General features: G+C 38.0%; 1 protein-coding gene across 7 annotated transcripts in view; it reads left to right on the forward strand.

The window, feature by feature from the left end:
• The window catches only part of map4l (microtubule associated protein 4 like), a 43,980-nt gene extending 25,693 nt beyond the window's left edge, over positions 1 to 18,287 (forward strand). For 3 of the 7 annotated variants that reach the window (XM_058753018.1, XM_058753025.1, XM_058753060.1), the window contains 11 exons: positions 6,675 to 7,099; positions 7,348 to 7,545; positions 8,437 to 8,557; positions 8,963 to 9,022; positions 11,606 to 11,874; positions 13,063 to 13,116; positions 15,243 to 15,335; positions 16,233 to 16,314; positions 16,418 to 16,524; positions 17,451 to 17,631; positions 18,111 to 18,287. In XM_058753018.1, coding sequence (XP_058609001.1) covers positions 6,675 to 7,099; positions 7,348 to 7,545; positions 8,437 to 8,557; positions 8,963 to 9,022; positions 11,606 to 11,874; positions 13,063 to 13,116; positions 15,243 to 15,335; positions 16,233 to 16,314; positions 16,418 to 16,524; positions 17,451 to 17,631; positions 18,111 to 18,115 — 1,595 coding nt within the window. In that variant the 3' untranslated portion in view covers positions 18,116 to 18,287. The remainder of the gene's footprint in view (positions 1 to 6,674; positions 7,100 to 7,347; positions 7,546 to 8,436; positions 8,558 to 8,962; positions 9,023 to 11,605; positions 11,875 to 13,062; positions 13,117 to 15,242; positions 15,336 to 16,232; positions 16,315 to 16,417; positions 16,525 to 17,450; positions 17,632 to 18,110) is intronic. The other 4 variants (XM_058753034.1, XM_058753046.1, XM_058753042.1 and 1 more) reach the window with 4 other exon arrangements.
• Positions 18,288 to 21,259: the final 2,972 nt, after the last annotated feature.

Below are 21,259 nucleotides of genomic sequence, written 5' to 3' on the forward strand. Positions count from 1 at the left end.
TATTTTTTTTAGAAAATGGCAATCGTTTTGCTTGATAAAACACTTATTCCTCGGCTGGGATTGTGTAGAGCCCTTTGAAGCTGCATTGAAACTGCTATTTGGACCTCCAACCCGTTGGTCCCCATTGAAGTCCACTATTTGGAGAAAAATCCTAGAATGTTTTCCTCAAAAGCCTTAATTTCTTCCTGACTGAAGAAAGAAAGACATGAACATCTTGCAAGACATGGGGGTGATTAAATTATCAGGAAATTTGAATTGTGGAAGTGAACTAATCCTTTAAAAATTTCCATTTACTAGATGTTTATCTAATCAAATTAAAAGTTGATGCAATAACAGAATAGTCAAGATTAGTTATTTTTAGTTGGTGATATTTATAGGTTGAATTCATACTCCCTATAGTATTTCTGTGGCTTTCTCTGTCTTTCATCTCCTCTCTCTCTCTCTCTCTCTCTCTCACACAAATGCACACACATCTCCTCCTATCTCTCCCATCCACTTGCAGCAGCTCATGTAAAATTGATGGCTGGGCCATTCGCCATTATATAAGACTCATATAGTTGTTCTTTTTATAGCGAGTGATTAGGGTGTGTTCAGAGGCGTTTGAGAGGTGCTGCACTCCAGCAGGGATATTGAGTACTGGGCGGTAGCTTTAGATTAAAAGCTAACACAGAGATCCCTGATGACGTCTTGAATGACGCTGTTTTTCAGCTGTTCAGGTTTATTCATCCAGCTATTCATCTAGATTTTAAGCACAACACTTGGTCTTCTCTGGATTTCAGTCTTTTAAATGCAGAAATAGGAGATGCCCTTCTTGACCCTTTATTCCCTTCCTTTACTCGCATCAGCCTTCTCGTCCTTTCTTGCCCTTGCTCACTCACTTCCTCTCCCTCCCCTCGGGTGGTTCCGACCACACAGGACCCTAACATCAGCAGCTGCATTGACGGGAGATTGTTGCCATGGATATGGGAGGCGGTTTCCTTGGTGATACAGCAAATAGGACCTGCCAAAGAACAAGCTAGGGTGTAACTGTAGGATATGTTCCAGAAATAGAAACTCTGTGACATAGCTTCCTGATTACTCAATGAACATGCATCTTCTGTCCCACGCTAAATGTGTGAAATGCACTTCTGACGCTGTGTTTTCATTACTGAGAATTACATTGTGATATTTTAATTATTGTGAACAGATTTCAAAATATAGAGGTTGGCACTGGCATAAAACGGCTCCATTTATTCAAAAGCTCTGGTTATAGTCATCATGAAACTCTAAAATTAAGTTGATTCTATAGGTACATTGTTATATGATTAATAATATAATAACATTTAATCATAACCAATAACTTCTTGAATTCAAAAATGGCAGTACTTTATTACATGCAAGTAACCTTAATCTTAACCTTATATATTACATACCTATTACATCCTTTCTTTTTTTTTTTAGATAAAAGCGTCTGCTAAATAACTAAATGTAAATGTAAATATAGTAAATACATGTAGTTAATTAATATTACGCAGTACTTAAGTGTATAATTACATTGTAAAGGACACTTTAAAATAAAGTATAACCAAAATTTAATTAGTGGAATTGAAACTAAGATGAAAATGCACTAAGAAATGCAATGAAATGACAGGATGAAATGAGCCATATGTTGTGGTGCAATGTGTTCTTAGAGGAATGTATACAGTAAATTGCATCTGACATGTCCTTATGCAACAAAACCCATTCACAAGATTCTGGCCCATTACAGCAATGAGACAGTGAGAGAAAAAAGACTTCTTTTATATCCGTCACTGGCCTGGAAGGCCACTGCAGCTGATGCATTGTAGTTTGTGTGTGTGTGAAGTTCATTCTAATTAAGGTGCCTGAGCCAATCAGACTACACATGAATTACGACATCACATGCCTCTGCTCAAGTTTGGAAGGGCGTATGCAGTGGGAGCCAGAAAAGTAATATGTAATGCTGGTTTTGTGGTGCCCCTGATATAATTTTAAAACCACGATTTTTACTGCTCACATTTTTCATGTTAGGATGCCTGTAATTAACTGGTCTAGTAGGTTACCTAATATAGAGGTTTAAATGTTTGTGCTATTTCTGTGCAGATACATACAGTAAAGTGCTGAATAATGCAGAACCCTGCTGTTGTGACCGATTGTGGAAGTGATTTATGTAGCTCAGCCTATTTATGTTTAATGATTTTTTTTTTCCTTTTTCATGAATAATTGTCTTGCTTGATATGATCATCAGGTGTGTGTCACCATAAAAACTTCATTTTTTTAAAGACAGAAGACAGTGAGAGGACATAAATGAACTGGAATGGGACTGATGTGTCTAATGACTGGAAGGAAAGGATTTGTTTTCTTTCTTTTTTTTAGGGCTAGTGTCTGACATCTGATTTATCTGTTTGAGTGTAAGAAAATATGTTTTTTTGCCCTCAAGAGCCACAAACACATTGTGATCTGCACAAAAAATGTTTATCCATAGCAAGTAAACATATGGGTATTTTGGGTCACATTTTCTTTTGGCTTGTGTTGTTCATGGTGTTTAAGGATGAGGACATGTCTGTTACCTGTCTACATTGGCATTGGTCTAGTTTTACTGGCTTGACTGGTAAATACTTTGAAGTTTGATTGGATACACACCTTTTGAAATCATGAACAAAAAAGAGTGTTTTCTCCTCCTTTTGTTTTTTTTTTGCTGCATGTAGTTCCATTAAATTATTTGCATTTACCATTGTTTCTCTCTGCTGTACGCAGTCCTATTAGAACAGACCATTTTTGGGTCGCCAACCAACATTTAAAAACCACTGCATAAAAACATCAACTAAGGCATTGGCACAGTCACATTTAGGCTGGAAATTTGATTGCATTTGCTGGTTTGTGCATGCATTCTGGATCCTCACTGTGGTGAAATGCTTGAACTCTTGGTCAAATCCTGACATTCCAAAATGGAATGACTTCTTTCTGATGTGGAACACAAAATAAGATATTCTGAAGAATTTGTATATTTTTGTCTTTACAAAGAAAGTCAGTGGCGTCCAACGTGGTTTTGGACTCCAAAGACGTTCATTAAATGGAACAGTTGGAGTATCAGAATAATTTTTTTTTTTTTTTTCCCACACGAAAAAGTCCAACAGGTTTAGTAAAACACAAGGGTGAGTAAATGATGATAGACTTCTCATTTTTGGGTGAACTGCACCTTTAATACACACTAATAAGAACTCTCTAGAGAATGAAAGGCACAGTACACAGAGATCACACTTCCATCAATCTCGTACGTGAGAGACGGAGGAATATAATGGTTCAGCTGATTGCTCTAAATGTGATTGATACTGATGTTACTGTGTTGAGTGAGGGACACAGCACCTGAGGACCAGGCAATGATTACATCCTCCGTCACCACCACTAAGGGTAAAGGTGCACACTTGTGTCTGCTAGAACATTCTGAGCACAAAACAAGACAATGTGTGAGTAAGAGAGAGAATGGGGTATTTATAAACACGCTGGATGCTAAAAGCAAGGGTTTTCAGTGCGGAGCATCCAATAAGGACGCGGCTCGCGTGATCACGTGATCGAAGACTTGGAAGGAATGTGCGGACAGAATTAGGGTGAGAGAGAGAACGAGAGAGAGGAGGGGGATTTGGGAGAGAGACGCAGAGTCATCTCAGCCTCGGCATTGAGGGAGGTTTAGAGACCAGCGCTGTAGACTTACTCATCTAAATCAATGCCGTTTACTGACGGATAGACACCTTGATACAGAACAAATATAGCTAGAGAGACAAGGACTGTAAGGATGTCATCCCAGCGCTCAGAGTGCAGAGACCTGTGCTCAGTGCCACCCTCCATGCCAGGCTTGGCATCGTCAACAGCTGCCCAGGGCTGGAACTGGCAGCAGGGGCAGCCAGGCGGTCTGCAATCCTCCAGACTGTTAGAGGACGACAAGCAGGACTTTTCCACCAAGTCGACAGCACTCAGCCAGGAGGCGGACCAACGGGTAACCAGTCACCAGAGCAGCAGGGGTGGGAAGAATTTGGGCAGTGCAGCAGAAAGTCCCACAAGCGTCTCATCCTCTCCATCACCCCTGTCTCCAGGGAAAGACCTTTCCACCAATGGGGTGACATCAGGACCTTCACCGAGGAGTGGCGTCTTGACATCCTCAGACAGCGATTGGGATCCACCCCCCAGCATCTCGAAAACAGGCCTTGCGCTGAATTATTGCGTGATCGGCGTGGTGAATGACAGCTATGTGGAAAGCGAAGTTGAGGGCAAAACGGAACCACGCCCACCCAGGTCACCCCCCGTGCAACAAAACCGAATGGTCCAGCGCACAATGTCAGACAGTACCCACCTGACAGTGCCTGCTAGCCTTCAGCTGCCCGATAAATATCCAGGCAAGGATGTGCCGCCACCCCAGACCGCCATCAAATACTTCACCGTTGAGGACAAACAGAGTCTTCTGCCATCCATGAGTATCCCATCAGCCCCTACTGCAAAGAAAGAACAGCCTGCTGGTGTGCCACAGATTTCTGAAAGGATACAGTTGCCGCCACAGCCATCGGGAAGTGGAAATGCTGTTTCATCCCCTGACATTCAGCCTAAAGGTGTCTGTAATGGTAGGTGAGATCAGCTGCTGTGATCTCTGTGGTGTGTGCCAGTGTAGGATTGGGATCTGTTGGATCTCTAGATCTCTGGTTGTATACTTGTGTCTTTGCATCAACAGATGTAATTCAGTTTATCTGTGTGACAGAGCTGAACATGCACTACCATTCAAAAGTTTGGGGTCCTGAGATATATGTATATTTTTCATTTTGATAATATTAGACAGAAATATTGTGAATATTATTACAATTTAAAATAATATTTTTTATATTTGAATATATTTTAAAATGTAATGTATTCTTTTGATGGCAAAGCCATTACTTCAGTCATCAGTGTCACATGATCCTTCAAAAATCATTCTAATATGCTGAATTGGTGCTCAAGAAACATTTCTTTATTATTAAAATGGCCTAATATTTTTGTCATTTTTCAGGATTCTTTGATGAATATACAGCTCAAAAGAACAAATCATTTGTAACAGTGTTAAAGTCTTTACTGCCATTTATTTATTTATTTATTTATTATCAATTTAATGTGTCCTTTCTGAATAAATGTATTATCATTATTTTTTTTAAATCTTACTGACCCAAACATTCGAATGGTAGTGTATTTTGTTTTTGTGGCAAACCTTCACTCAAAGACATCTGTTATAGATGGTTGTTGTTGCAAATTATATTGTACACAGCTAATAGACTGAAATAAAGAGAGAAAGGTTTAGGGTTGTTATTTAGCATTGAATAGTTAACTCTTTAATGTGGATTTAATCTGCTGACATCTTGTCATATATGCATTTTCTACATTTTAAAACACTTTTCAAGATTTGTTTATTGAAAGAGGTTTTACTGTTAGAACAGATTCCTCAAATGCTCCAGCAGATGGTGTGCTGTTTTTATTGTGTATGTGCATATCTGTGTATTAACACACCTGATGAAGACAGATTGCCAGATGCAGAGGTTATAGATACGGTTATGAGATTGACAGAAAGATGGATAAGATTTGCTGTGTGTGCCACTCGCCGCCTGCAGGGATACACAAAAATATCAACAGAGTAACCTTTGGATGTCCTTTTGTCATAATTTGCTTTTGCTGTACTGAGATGAGCCCACGTTTCACACGTATACACTTTGGCATATTACCATCCATTTATCCATCTGTAATGTGCGAAGAGCTTCAGAAGAAGAGTTATGGTTTTCATCCAGGGTGTCTGAAGGTACCCTAGGGGGTCCGTGGAGAAGATAAATTGAAAACATACTAAATGTTCTTGACATTGCTAACTGTTTACAAATTTCTAACTAATGATCTTTCAAGAATTAAAAGCATTTTATTCATCAGTAATGTTATTAAAAAGTGTGTGAATATATAGAGCCCTGGTATAGAGGACAAAACAGACCTTAATTTATTTTTTATTTTATTTAAATCAAAAGGAAACAGACTTATGTTTGTTCTTCATTTCAATATAACAAAGAAGGACACAGTATTAAAAATATAGTAAAAATATACTTTACCAAAATATTGCCAAAATAGAATTAAAAAATTGAATAATAACAATAAACTGGATGCTTTTGACATTATGTTGGCCTGTCACAACTTTCAATGAGTATTTATCATTCTGTCAGGAACAGTGTGCTCTTTCTTTCTGTCCTTTCTTTTTTCTTTGTTGTTTTTTTCTGTCTCTCTCTCTCTCACACACACACACACACGGTTTTTGGTGTTTTGGTCTTCCGTTGGCCATTGATTTTTCACTTTGTGGGGTGAATGGTGCCAAGTTACATAAGGCATCCAGACTGACAATGTGCTTTTCTGTCTGTCCGCTCAAGGCACTGTCACTTTCTGTGCCCTTTTCCATGACCTCTCATGCTTTCTACTTTCATTCTTCTTGTCAGAATGTACTGAGACTGAGGCATAAAGTGTAACTTACTGCTAATTTGTGTCTCCAAAACATCTTGGATATTATAACAAGCTACAACCAAAAGCCTTGTGTGAACAAATTTACATTGATCATAATGACAATTACAAAGAGAAAGATGATACACATTCGCTTGATTAAACATGAGAATTTCAACTTTGTCTTTTCAAAGTGAAAGAAGATAAGACAGCCAAAGAGAAAATGGAGAAGGTGAAAGATGCTCCGAAGATGGACAACATCAACATACTTGAGAAGCAAGACAAGCCTGAGAAAATTGAGAAGATTGATCACCTGGACAAGAAAGATGAAATAACAAAGAAAGCAGACAGTGTGGATAAGACTCAGAAGAGTGAGCAAATAATCAAGGATGAGAAGAAACAGGAGAAACAGGATAATAAAGCTGAGAAAAACGAGAAGGTTGAGAAAGTAGACAAACCTGAGAAGACAAAAAAGGAGAAAGAGGAGAAGAAAGACAAAGGAGAAAAAGTGGACAAGACAGCCAAAGCTGAGAAGAATGCAACGGCTGCTAAAGGACCTGCTAAGTCTCCAACAGCTAATGGCAGCAAGGAGGTGACCAGCCCAGATAGTAAGGCCAAGGTAAGTCTAAAAAACAAAGGGTCTTCATTCATTTGATATGCTATTTTGATTTAAACTGCCACATTTGAGAAAAAGAGATGTTTGCTCTCATTTTTCCATCTTTATAAAGAATAAAGATCAGTTACCCAAACTCACAACTTATAATTTATGAACAATTTGTACAGCCATTGCTGCTACTTTGATTTTGTCATGCTCCCATGTTTGCATCTAGTTTTTCTTTTGTGCTTTTTGTAAATACATGCATATAGCCTTCAGTTGGGTCAACCAAACAAAGCTCAGCAAGACCAAACTCGCTGTCCACTGGAGACAGTGCAGGTGCCACCAAACGTACCTCTCCCACCACCAACTCTGCCAATAAAAAAAGCCCTATGCCCAAGGCAACAACCCCCACTGCTGGCACCAAGAAAACCCCCACCACCACATCTACTCTTGAGACTAGGGCCAAGGTGAGTTAATGCCATTTCCTGTATATGTGGTTTGGCACCCGGCCTACAATCCACAGGGGAGATCATTTGCGACTTTCTCGGGTGCCCATCTCTCTTCCCATAAAATCAGCCCATGGCTTGCCCTCTGTGTCATTGTCAACTCACGATGTTCTATCACCAGAAAAATCTCAAGAGAGAAGCGTGTTTTCAGGCTACTGAATAAAATATAAGGTGCAGTTTTGTTTTGCCTCTTAAATATTCCGCAAGGACAGATATCAATTAATTTGACAGGGTTAATTATATGCCTCTCTCTTCAGATCAGGTTGTAAATTACTTTTTCTCCAACTTTCATGCATGGTGCTTGTAGATAATGAATCTATAATTCATTCTCACCTTTTTATCTAGTGTCATGTCTTCTCTGCACATTATCTACATGGGTGATTTTTCATTTAGGGGAAATTTTTGTCAATTAGTTAAGGGAGATTTTTATTATTATTGTTATAAAGAGAAAATCTAGTAGATTATAGTAGTATATTATAATATGCTTTACATTTTAATTTGGAACAAAGGATTTATTTTAGTTCATTGACTGCTAGGTAACATGTTGCATTAGAAAATTAAAGATTTTACAATTACAATCACAGGCAATATCAAAGATCCACACCAATTCCCAATATACCACAATCCACTTTAAAGTTGATCAAGGCCAATATCAGATCTCTCACCTGGGTTATGTCGTGAAACATTTCTTTTTGTCAAGATTTGTAAGTAGTCAAACTCTGCCTAAATTGAACAATCACCCTCAAACATTACGCCACCCTTATGTATGTAACTCATCTAATCAACCTCTTGACTTCAACTCATTTTCGTTCATGGTTGTTCAGCATTCTGATGTCTTACTGTTTTCTTCAGTCTTCTGAGACAGCAACTCAGCGTCGCCCTCCAGTGCCAAAGGCTAAAGCTGCATCTGCTACGAATTCTAAAAACGGCACTACTAGCACTCCAACTACCACCTCTGCCCGACGCTCCTCTGGTGAGTTGTTCCACCATACAGAACTTAGTCAGGGTAGATTAATTACATTTTATAATGATGAAAAACAAGCCATAGACTTACAGTCTTTATAATTGTGTGCATAGTATAAAGGTCCCCGATCATAAATATATATATATATATTATAAATTTTTTTTTTTTTTTTTTGTCTTTGTTTATTGAAAGATTTTTAAAGGTGTTTTATCAGTCAAAAAATTGGCAAATAGCTAAACAACAGTACAATCCAACAGTGCTTTGCACTTCTGTCCCTCACAGCTTCGTTTTGATTCTTTACATTGCACTAAGGTCTGTAGGAGCTCAGGTTAAGCATTCAGTGATTTAAAGTCAGGATAATCATGTAATGACATTTAAATTAACTTAGTTTAATTTGATTCTGTGTTTTCACAGCTACAAAGACTGAAAACCAAGCAGGAGAGGTGAAAAAGACAAGTGCAAAGACAACACCAGGTGAGAATGAATCAATTTTCTTATTCAGAGAAATATTTTACATACAGTTAGAAATAGACATTGTTATAAATTACACATAGTATATTAAATTTACTTCTATCTCCTGGCAATGGTATTTACATACAGTATAATATTATATCATATTGCTCTGGTTTAATTGCTGAAAATATGAGTTATGGTTCTTGTCTGTGTTCAGTTGCACTTGCACTAGACTGTACTTGTTTCTTGGCTTATTGTAGCATTGTTGTACATTGTAAACAAAACTTTATTTCCCAGTGGACTAATAAATTTCAGAAGTTGCTTTATGACAGGCAGGAATATAGGAACTTGTGATTTTCAAAAGTTCTCACCATTTTTATGTGAAATATATGAATAATTATACCATCTAAGGCTATGTGACTGGATGTAATATAAAGTGTGTAAACTGTGTGTTGAAATATCTTTTTTTCCCCCAACATACCACAAACAAGTCATCAAAATATTAAGACAAACATTTCAATTAGCAGAGACTTGAATAACACCCATTACATGAAATTGAATCAATTTAAATAAACCAACTGTCCAACAGATTCAAGAGTGGAGAGATCTTCTTTCCAGCGGTCAGCAGAGGTGCTTATGTGCAAATAAAGGTGCTTACTTGTCTGTAGCTGTTACAGAATGCTGATTTGGTGGAGGCTTTAAGAGCAGGGTGAGAAGTTTACCTCTACTGTTTCCTGAAAACACAGCAGTTCTGAGCTAATACACACTGACTGGTGCATTTGTTAGTCATCAGATCTGAAGTTGCTGACATAGTCAGGGATAGACTTACTCACAGAGGCCTGTCTGAAAACATCACACTGATAGAACCTTCAACTCCTCTCTACATCTCTGAGTACACAACGGCCTTAGATGAGGGCCGTCATGAGGTCAATGACAAGAAGATTTATCTGTCTGTGACCTCTCATGCATACTGTATTATACAGGTGCATCTCAATAAATTAGAATGTTGTGGAAAAGTTCATTTATTTCAGTAATTCAACTCAAATTGTGAAACTCGTGTATTAAATAAATTCAATGCACATAGACTGAAGTAGTTTAAGTCTTTGGTTCTTTTAATTGTGATGATTTTGGCTCACATTTAATAAAAACCCACCAATTCACCATCTCAACAAATTAGAATACTTGATAAGACCAATAAAAAAAAATTTTTAGTGAATTGTTGGCCTTCTGGAAAGTATGTTCATTTACTGTATATGTACTCAATACTTGGTAGGGGCTCCTTTTCCTTTAATTACTGCCTCAATTCGGCGTGGCATGGAGGTGGTCAGTTTGTGGCACTGCTGAGGTGGTATGGAAGCCCAGGTTTCTTTGGCAGTGGCCTTCAGCGCATTTTTTGGTCTCTTGTTTCTCATTTTCCTCTTGACAATACCCCATATATTCTCTATGGGGTTCAGGTCTGGTGAGTTTGCTGGCCAATCAAGCACACCAACACCATGGTCATTTAACCAACTTTTGGTGCTTTTGGCAGTGTGGGCAGGTGCCAAATCCTGCTGTAAAATGAAATCAGCATCTTTAAAAAGCTGGTCAGCAGAAGGAAGCATGAAGTGCTCCAAAATGTCTTGGTAAACGGGTGCAGTGACTTTGGTTTTCAAAAACACAATGGACCAACACCAGCAAATGACATTGCACCCCAAATCATCACAGACTGTGGAAACTTAACACTGGACTTCAAGCAACTTGGGCTATGAGCTTCTCCACCCTTCCTCCAGACTTTAGGACCTTGGTTTCCAAATGAAATACAAATCTTGCTCTCATCTGAAAAGAGGACTTTGGACCACTGGGCAACAGTCCAGTTCTTCTTCTTCTTAGCCCGGGTAAGACGCCTCTGACGTTGTCTGTGGTTCAGGAGTGGCTTAACAAAGAGGAATACGACAACTGTAGCCAAATTCCTTGACACGTCTGTGTGTGGTGGCTCTTGATGCCTTGACCCCAGCCTCAGTCCATTCCTTGTGAAGTTCACCCAAATTCTTGAATCGATTTTGCTTGACAATCCTCATAAGACTGCGGTTCTCTCGGTTGGTTGTGCATCTTTTTCTTCCACACTTTTTCCTTCCACTCAACTTTCTGTTAACATGCTTGGATACAGCACTCTGTGAACAGCCAGCTTCTTTGGCAATGAATGTTTGTGGCTTTCCCTCCTTGTCAATGATTGTCTTCTGGACAACTGTCAGATCAGCAGTCTTCCCCATGATTGTGTAGCCTAGTGAACCAAACTGAGAGACCATTTTGAAGGCTCAGGAAACCTTTGCAGGTGTTTTGAGTTGATTAGCTGATTGGCATGTCACCATATTCTAATTTGTTGAGATAATGAATTGGTGGGTTTTTGTTAAATGTGAGCCAAAATCATCACAATTAAAAGAACCAAAGACTTAAACTACTTCAGTCTGTGTGCTTTGAATTTATTTAATACACGAGAGTTTCACAATTTGAGTTGAATTACTGAAATAAATAAACTTTTCCACGACATTCTAATTTATTGAGATGCACCTGTTCCTCCTGTATTGTGCTGTTTGCTGATAAAGTGACTTGCATTTTGTTTTGCAGTTAAAACAACTCCAAGAACAACTCGCACACCATCAGCCACCGTGGTAGTTGCCACCAGCACAGCAGCCACCAATGGGACCCCGACCCCTCGTCCCTCCCGCATCACCAAACCCCCCGTACCCAAGCAGACTCCCCTAGAGAAGAAGCCTCCTGTACCTCGAGCCCCCCGAAACGTCCGGCCCACCAACGCACCACTGCCAGATCTAAAAAATGTGCGCTCCAAAATCGGTTCCACTGATAACATGAAGTACCAGCCTGGAGGAGGCAAGGTGAGTTGACTGGTCAAAAGAAAACCAGAAGAATTTGCATGTGCGCAAGGAATGAAATAATATAGACTTTAGAGACACACATAGATACTGCACTCAACCTCATTTCTTTACAGACTTAGATTCAATTTGATGCATTATTTGGCAACACATTATCATAAGCTCATGTTCTGCACAATTGCTGCTATTAAACACATTATGAAACTTAAAATTTTGTTATAGTTGCTTCTCATACGTACGTCTCATGTCACTGCTGATCGATGTAAATGCCATAATTCATTTGTTTGATCCTGAACTTTTAGATACTGTCAGTTTTGGCTGAGCTCATTGATGCACTGCTTTCAACAGTGTTCTGTGATTGACATCCACCTGCCAGTGGAAAACAAAGCCCCCACTTTTATTACTGAATCTGTAGAATTGATTTGTCTGTCTTCCATGGCCGTCGCCCAGCCACCTATCCTTCCTCATCTCTTTGAAATAAAAAAGACCTTGTGTCACAGGATTCCCCAAAGGGTTTTCGCTTTTCAGGGAAGATCTAGAAAACGCGATGCATTAGGTCAGGCTGTTTCCATATTTACACCATCTGTAATACAGATGGTGACTTTCAACTACAGGCCACAATGCATCATTGAAATTAAAATGTCTTTTTATGAAACCCTCCATGAAAGATGTTTGCTCTCTGGGTTTTCCATTAATATTTAAATAGTTCACTGAAAACTGAAAAATTTGCCATCATTTACTCATCATCTTATTGTTCTAAACCTGTGTGACTTTCTGTCCAAAAAAATATATTTTGAGTGATGTTTTTGATTTTATTGTATGGATAAAAACACACCAAAACAGTTTTTAAAATATAATCTTCTGTTTCATATTAAAAAAACAAACTTGTACCGGTTTGGAATGACAGAGTGAATAAATGATGACAGAAATTTCATTGTTGTGTGAGCTATCCCTTAAGTTTCAATTGACTTTGTATTTAATAGAACAGACACATTTAAATATACCATTTTCCCCTGTGCAACTGATGACACACAAACCGTCAGCTGATTCTTTCAAATTTCAAAGTAACCTTAGCTTACTGAATCACTTATTGTGGTACATCCTATACTTCCCTCTCTGAGACCTTCAACCCTGGGCTTTCTGTACCTCCTCCCTGCACTGCACTGACTAAAGGGGTACTTGTCTCCTCAGGTCTCTGCAGCCCAGGGCAAGACCGATGCTCTGCCAAAGACCAGCCAGGGCAAAGTGAGTCCCTCCCAATGACATCTCCCTGACTCACTGCCTCAATATCACTCTCTCTCCTGCTCTTACTCTCGCTGTCTTTCCAAAGATCATCAGATCTTGTAGAAACCTGTTTATGCAACCCACATTTTTACAAGTGTACACAGACTCGCAAAACTCCTAATATCAGAGAATTTGTGTACTAAAATTAGGTTACAGTGGTTTTCTGAATTATAAGGAAACATGCAGGCACGTTGTTGTTGTTGTATATAAACATGTCCACATACATACATGTGTTAGAGAATGTTTTTAAAACAATGCAGCCTGGTCTGTGTATGTCTTCTGTGAATTTAACACCACCATATTCTGTCTCTCAGTAGTTCACCCATGATCATTGTGCCACTCTTTGTGGAATATTCACAGAGTCTGGTTTACAATTGTTACCAGATCATTGTCATAGTGTTTTTGTTCTTAAACTCTGCACTAACCACGTCCATCTAAAAATAGCATAACTGCATGTTGTACAGACTCAGCAATAGTTTCAACACTCTGTGGTGCAATTAATTTATTAGCTTACAATGGATTGTCATACTTGCACTCTTGCTTTTGCTTTTAAGGAAAAAATGCTTTCCCACTGCGCATATAATATGTGCTATATATATATATCACCTTTCTTGCAGCTTTCCACACAGGAGACTGTGGCTATTCTTGGGGAACTTAATATAGTATGAAATTAAAAACTGAACTATACATTTATTTTATAGGCTAAATATTATATTATATTATATTAATTATATTATATTATATTATATTATATTATATTATATTATATTATATTATATTATATTATATTATATTATATTATATTATATTATATTATATTATTAATTATATTATATTATCAGTGGTTCTCAACCAGAGGGCCTCAGAAAACTTCCAATGTGGCCTCAGGTAGAGTTCAAATTTGTAAATTATTTATAAAATAATAAATATAAACTCAAGATTTTAACTGGAATTGTATTTCTTCTTTTCGTCAGCAGCTATTATCTTTTTTGAATGACATAAACTTGAATGTTCTTGAAACTTCTGTAATCACAAAATGAATTGTGGTTAATTTATTTATTTACCTGTATCAATACTAATATCGATGATAATGTATTATAGTTATAGATCTGTTGTTATTGTATTATACAGAAATACAATGAGCCTTTGAATATTGTATTAGACAATATTGCCTTTGAGTCAAAAGATTGAGAACCTCTATTATATTGTCTTGCATAACATCCGTTACTGGTATATGGTTAAAAACTGTTTTCATTGCATTTAAAATTGCTGTGTTTTCACTCCCAAGATCACCTACGGCCTCCTGCTGTTTCACAATGTCAGATGTGTGTTTTGAGAAATTGTGCCTCTGTATATCTGCTACTCTATTATGTATGCAGTTCCATGGATATTGTTCAACAGTGCTTTGCATGTCAATAACTTAGTAGACTTTAGTGCTACTGGTGTTTCTTTGCTGCTCACAGAATCATCATGGTCATGTTTTTGTTTTCAGGAAATTCGTCAGTTTTCGGCACGGCCTTCAAGCTACGCAGTATTGCAGTTATCTCCAAATTACATTTGCTTTTCCTGGAGTGGTCTGTCACTGCAGGTCAAATGAAACAGAGTTAGACTGTAGCCCCTCAAGTGTTTAAGCATTACCTAAGATTAACGCAATAAAGTGAGCTTTAGGCTGTGAAAAACACACTCTGAGTCAGACAGAGTGTTCCTGGCTTGCTGTTACTCTGTCCAAACAAATATGTGAGTCACACAAATAAATCCTGCACCAAACAGCACAACAGACAATGAACATTTGAATCTAATATGGCTGCCACATAAAATGTTCAGGAATCAACTTAATACTTCAAACACAAGAGTCGAAAATAACAGTTTGCTGCAAATAAATGAGTAGCTTGATCATTCAACACTACTTGACATGAACATGATGATTTTGTGTCTTCAGTGGCATCGTGCTACTCTTTACTTTTAATTTACAGTAGTACATTGTTTAACACATTCATAGCATTTGTGTTTGTTTTTTGTTTTTTTGCATATGTAATAGCAGAATAACCTTTGACAATCTGTCCTTTGTGCTGTTGTGCTGTGTTTAGGTTCAGATAGTCCACAAAAAGCTAGACTTCAGCCATGTCACCTCCCGATGTGGCTCCAAGGACAATATCAAGCATATTCCTGGTGGAGGAAATGTAAGTGTACAGTTTCATATTGGCTTAACAACTCTATACAAATATTTTTGATGAAACCCTCCATAGACAGCAATGCAACTACCACATTCAAGGCCCAGAAAAGTCATAAGGACATCGTTAAAATAGTCCATGTGACATCAGTTGTTTATCTGCAATTTTATGAAGCTACGAAAAATAAAAAATAATGACTTTTCAACAGCTATTCAACTATTTCTTCTCTTTCGTGTCAGTCTTCGGCGCGCATTTATGAGAGTACCACGACACATGTGTGTGATGCTGCTGATGCAAGATTTCGACAGAAAGGACGACTTGCCATTTTTGCCCTGCTTTGCTTATTCGAACCAGAATATACCGACAATGAACTAAGAGAGATAAACGTTCTACATCAGAATGCCGACTTCTTGCATCGCATGCATGCTTTGTGGTACTCTCGTGAATGCGCGTCAAAGACTAACATAGAAGAGAAGAAATTATTGAAAAAATCTTTTATTTTTGTTTTCTTTGTGCACAAGAAGTATTCTTGAAGCTTCATAAAATTTCGGTTGAACAACTAATGTCTCATGGACTATTTTAACTACGTCTTCACTACCTTTCTGGGCCTTGAGCGTGGTAGTTGCTTTGAAGGGTCAAAGAGCTCTCAGATTTCATCAAAAATATCTCAATTTGTGTTCTGAAGATGAATGAAGGTCTTACGGGTCTGGAATGACATGAGGGTGAACAATGAATGACAGAATTTTCATATTTGGGTGAATTAACCCTTTCATCATATGACGCTTAGAACAGCAAAGAGCTACATGTACAGTATGTACATGTCTTAAATGTTCTTTTCTCTTAGGACATCCATTATCAAAAACAAATGACACTTTAGTCTAACAGCTCTTTATTCCTGGTGTGTAGGTTCAGATTTTAAATAAAAAGGTTGACTTGAGCAAAGTGACCTCTAAATGTGGATCCAAGGACAACATAAAGCACAAGCCAGGTAGGCGATGGATCAATTTTAATATTGCCTGTTACTCTAAATGCAGTCTCATTGTGAGCGCATGCAATAAATAGCCATGCGAATGACGATTGATCTCTCTCAGGTGGTGGTGATGTGAAGATTGAATCCCAGAAGGTTAATGTCAAGGCCAAGGCCAAAGTGGGATCAATGGACAATGTAGGCCAGGAACCAGGAGGTGGCAATGGCAAGGTAGTAAATAGCTTAAGAGGATATTACATATTAGGAATCTGTCTCTTTTATTATTGATATTACATTTTCCTGAAGGTCTTTCAGAAGCAAGCATGTAGTTTATAAGATTCAACCCGCTCAGCGTATGGAAATGTGCTTAGGTTTTTATGACATCTCACATGGCTGAGCAGCAGTTTGTGTGTTTGTTAGTGGTTTTGAGCATTGCTTTTTTTTATAATGATATTTGATATTTCCTAGTGGATGGATGTTCTGTGAGAGAACTACATCTACCTGAACAGCTGAGAAAAATGCTAGCAAATATGCTAGAAAGTTTGAAATACAGTAGTTCCTGTAGTGTTATTTAAGAGAAAACTTTTGAGTCATTTTAAAAGGATACATTTGAGAAGTTGTAGTTTTACTATAGATTGTATAGATATAAATAGTGCAAATTCTGCAATTTATAAGGCACAATATATGCACAATAAATAAATTACTGAATAAATGAATACTTATATTAGATCGATCAAAAATGACAGTAAAGACAAAAGATTTGTTTCAAATAAATCCTGTTCTTTTTAACTTTTTATTAATTCTGAAAAAAATGTACCGTGGTTTCCACAAAAATATTAACGATCCCCATGTCGTTCCAAACCTGTAAAAGCTTTGTTCATCTTCGGAACACAATTTAAGGTATTTTGGATGAAAACCGGGAGGCTTGTGACTGTCCCATTGACTGCCAAGTAAATAACACTGTCAAGGCCCAGAAAAGTATGAAAGACATCATCAAAATAGTCCATCTGCTATGAGAATACTTTTTGTATGCAAAGAAAACAAAAAATAACAACTTTATTCAACAATTCATCTCCAATGAACACACTCACATAAATGCATTTTTGTCTTTGGGAACCATATTTTTTTAATTCATTGCTTTTGCATTGTGTTTCCAGGCTGAGGGGGTTCAGCAGAAATCTGAGGGAAGCCCATCTCCCCCTGTTGTCTCTCCACCTGTGCAGGCAGGCAATGGGGCAAAGGAGAACGGGCTGAAAGAGCACTCTCCTGCTCCCGTACCTTCTTTGGGAGAGGGGCCCCGGGACTCCCAGGGCTTGGACAAGCGCATCCCTGGGACAAGTGCGTGCAAACTAGGCATATTCAGCCCTTATATATGACTCCTTAAAAAGAGAAACCTGAAGAGATACAATATATTGTGTATATTAGCATTCAAGAATTTGACTTGGAATGACAAGTCTACAATTAAATGTAGACTTCTTAAACCCTGGTGCAAAAAAGTGCATTAATTTAATAGGATAAAATAACTGAATAAACTAAATTCAAATTTCAAACATATCTATTTACCGTTCTGTCATTCTCTCTGACAATAAGGGCAATGAACTAAAAACTTGTGCTGTTTTTAAAACTTTCAAACAAGGCTTTAAATTCTACATCCTGTTTGCTACCCCAGTTCAAATTCAAGAACTAAATACTGAACAAACCTGGTTTATATTGGAAACAGATAGGTTTTTTGAAACGTCAATTATTTTCAATGAAAACGTACAATGTCCAGCTATTTATGTTGTTTCCTAACAGCTTTTCCATTTCTTTGCCACCAGATTGAGTCCTACAAGCTGAACTTCCGCGAGAAAGCACGAGCTCGCACGGACCACGGCGCTCAAATCATCTCCTGGTCCTCCCTGAGTGGCAGCCACCCCCACCCACATCGCAGCACCTCTCTCAGTGTTTCTCTGGGGTCCGCCATGTCCTCACACACAACCCAGCTTGTCCCATTCACTCGGCTATGAGATGGGTGCAAACCAGTACACTAGCAGGAGAAGGACTCTGATTTCAGCACAGCCTGTCCCTCTAAAACTTATCTTCTCATTAGATTCTTCTATTGATTACAGTTTTCTTAGTTTTTTGCTTGGTTGGGAGAGCACCTGTGAGATGTTTTGGTCAAGATCCAGGCTCTGGCTTAATTTAAAGCTCTTCTTTTCAAATGCAGGGTTTGGTTTGAGGCTAGATTTGGGTTGAAGTCTCCAGATGGTTGGAGATGGAGTTATGGATGCTCCAGCCGTGTAGCTCAATTTTGTCATCTTTGTTAAACCACAGCATTTCCTTCTAAACTTCCTACGAGCCTGTGCTACCCTTTAGACAGACCTAAATTTAGAGGTAACACCCTCTTTTCTGTCTGCATCTGGCAGTAGATGTTCTCCAATGGGAACCCCAGAACTCACTTGAGATGTAGCTTATTACATTATATTATGGCAGTTACGCTCCCTGTATTGTTAGTAAATGGGGCTGTCTTAAATCCCAGTCAAAAGGGACGAATCAGCCACCATCCATCCATCTGCTCCCTTTGCTCCACTGACCCTGTCCACCTCACATGAATTATCTCCCTCAGTATTTAAATGAGCACTTAATCATTTGAAACGTATAGGTTGTTCAAACAATAGCATATTTACAACTTCAGTGAGTTTGCTGTATCGTGTTTGCGTAAATTCCTGTAACGATGAGCTGTATCATTATGATGTCTAACCATCTGATTACATTTTCCACTTTCCATTACTCTCAAAGCATCTTGTGAACTAATAGGACACCAAAACACGACACACATAAACTACAGCATGATATAGGAAGAGAAAAAAACGAAATGGCACGCAAACTAAACAGACAGGATAGGAAGAAATATAGATGGATAAAGAAAGATGTCAGAAAGTTAAAATGGAAATGTGTTTACACTCCGCGTACAGGTCATGATTATTTGCTCAAAGGTCCAGATCATCCCAACTTTCAATTAAGTATTGTACCTCTAAATCCAAGAAGTAAATAACGTGTGCGAGGGCCCATTACATTAACAGTAAATGTATCCTAATGAAGCATTGCAATACAGTCCCTTTCCCTATTATTTATTCAGTGGCAATTGATAAATTGTTGTCTAGAAATTACTATTTAATCTAACATAGTAGCAAATGCTATTTGGTTTTCTTACCAAGTGATGTATTATTCACAAAGTAGTTGAATATCATAGATTTAAACTCTCCAAACCTACTATTGTAGGGCTGCTTTTTTTAAACTCTTGACTAGTGACACTGTTTAACAGTGAATTTGTGGGCACTTTATTGGTAGTAATATTATTCTAGATATATTTAGCTGCACAATGCCTGCAGAAAAACAAACAATTTGCTGTTGTTGGTTAAAAGGTTATGTTTGTATACAGGGTTTGATTCACTACATGTTGTGAAATAATCGTTTTTTTCCCCCTGGTATTTTACTGTGACGTCATGGTAGACCATTGATGGTGGTAATGTTATAACATCAAAGAAAATCCCACATAAAACTGAACAACAGAGACCAGGAAGTAATAAATTATGCAAATATCCTCTGAAATAATTAGCTGATGAGCAATTGAAATGCACTTTATGATGGATGTTTTATACTACAACAAGAGCGATAAGATTGATTGAGCACATTTTCCTAAATTTTATCCCCTCAAAAAGAGTCCTAGTTACTCAAAAATGCAAAACATGTACCTGTATCTCACAGAGCAGTCTTTAAATACAGTTTGTACGAGTGTGAGCAAGTGTGTTTAGTGTAGAGCAGCTGCGCTTGGCCAAACTGTCCTGTCTGTAGTTCCTTTTGTGATTAGTGTGTGTACTGTTCAGGGGCTATGCCAGTAATTTTCAGTGTTGTACTCTTGATACAGTGATCATAACCTTTCATGCCTTCAGACAGCTCTGTTTTGTCATTTCCATAATGAATGAACACTCACAATGTTAGTACACTTCTCACATTCCCCACACCCGTCCGCTCAACGCAGTTTTGTAAATACACGTTTCACACTTTATACCCCGCAGGGGGAAAACACTTCTTGATTGGGTTGTATAGAGAAGAAAAGTTCAGATTTTGCATCTACGAATATTTCTCCAGACAGTATTTTATTCTTTAAGTGAGTCTGCCTGTTTTTTTGAAAAAAAGGGCTGGCAAACAAGAATGTTTTTAAAATGTATTGTATTCAGGAAGCAAAGAATATATATTATGCGTGTAACTTTTTCTCTTTGTCATCACAGGTCACATACTTAATACATTGTAATCAATAGGAGGAGGAGTGTGATTGATTTTGCCTAAGGATGGAAAAACTCAAAGGACTCTGAAGATGTCCTTCTGTATAAAAAAAGGCACAGCATTCTGGTAATGACTTGAGTAGCCTGACACAGGATGCAGAAAGTGGGTCGAGAGTTTAGAGGTAATCAGTAACCACAGGAACAATGATTCCTCCCACAAACTGCACCTGACACATAGACCTTGAATGTTGTTTGGATATCCATGCCGCACATCTGTATGAGACTAACTGTAACTGGTATACTAATCGGCATGTTTAAAAGTAGATAGAGCACTGGAATTAGGCAGCAAAAGAGCCCCCTAGTGTGTCTGTTAGGACTCACAATGTGTGTACTACCCATAGAACACACCAAAAGAGCATGCTGACAACAATGGACTACAGACATCAGTCCTAAATTGGATTTAATGTCTCCCCCCTGATTTAAGATGTATTTTTTGGGATGAAAGAGGTCATTGTGATTAATTGTTAACTAGTGATGTGGATATTTAATCATGAATAAATAAAAAAGAAACAAGCAAAATGTTGTTGTTTTTTTCCCCACAGCACTGCATGTCATCTGCAAGGAGGCATACAGTATTCATCATTGCTGAAACAGAGACTCTTTTCGAAATAAATCGTTTTAGGCTACTCTATGCAGTAGTT

This window comes from Onychostoma macrolepis, chromosome 02 (genome assembly GCF_012432095.1).
Source record: "Onychostoma macrolepis isolate SWU-2019 chromosome 02, ASM1243209v1, whole genome shotgun sequence".
NCBI classification, from domain to species: domain Eukaryota; kingdom Metazoa; phylum Chordata; class Actinopteri; order Cypriniformes; family Cyprinidae; genus Onychostoma; species Onychostoma macrolepis.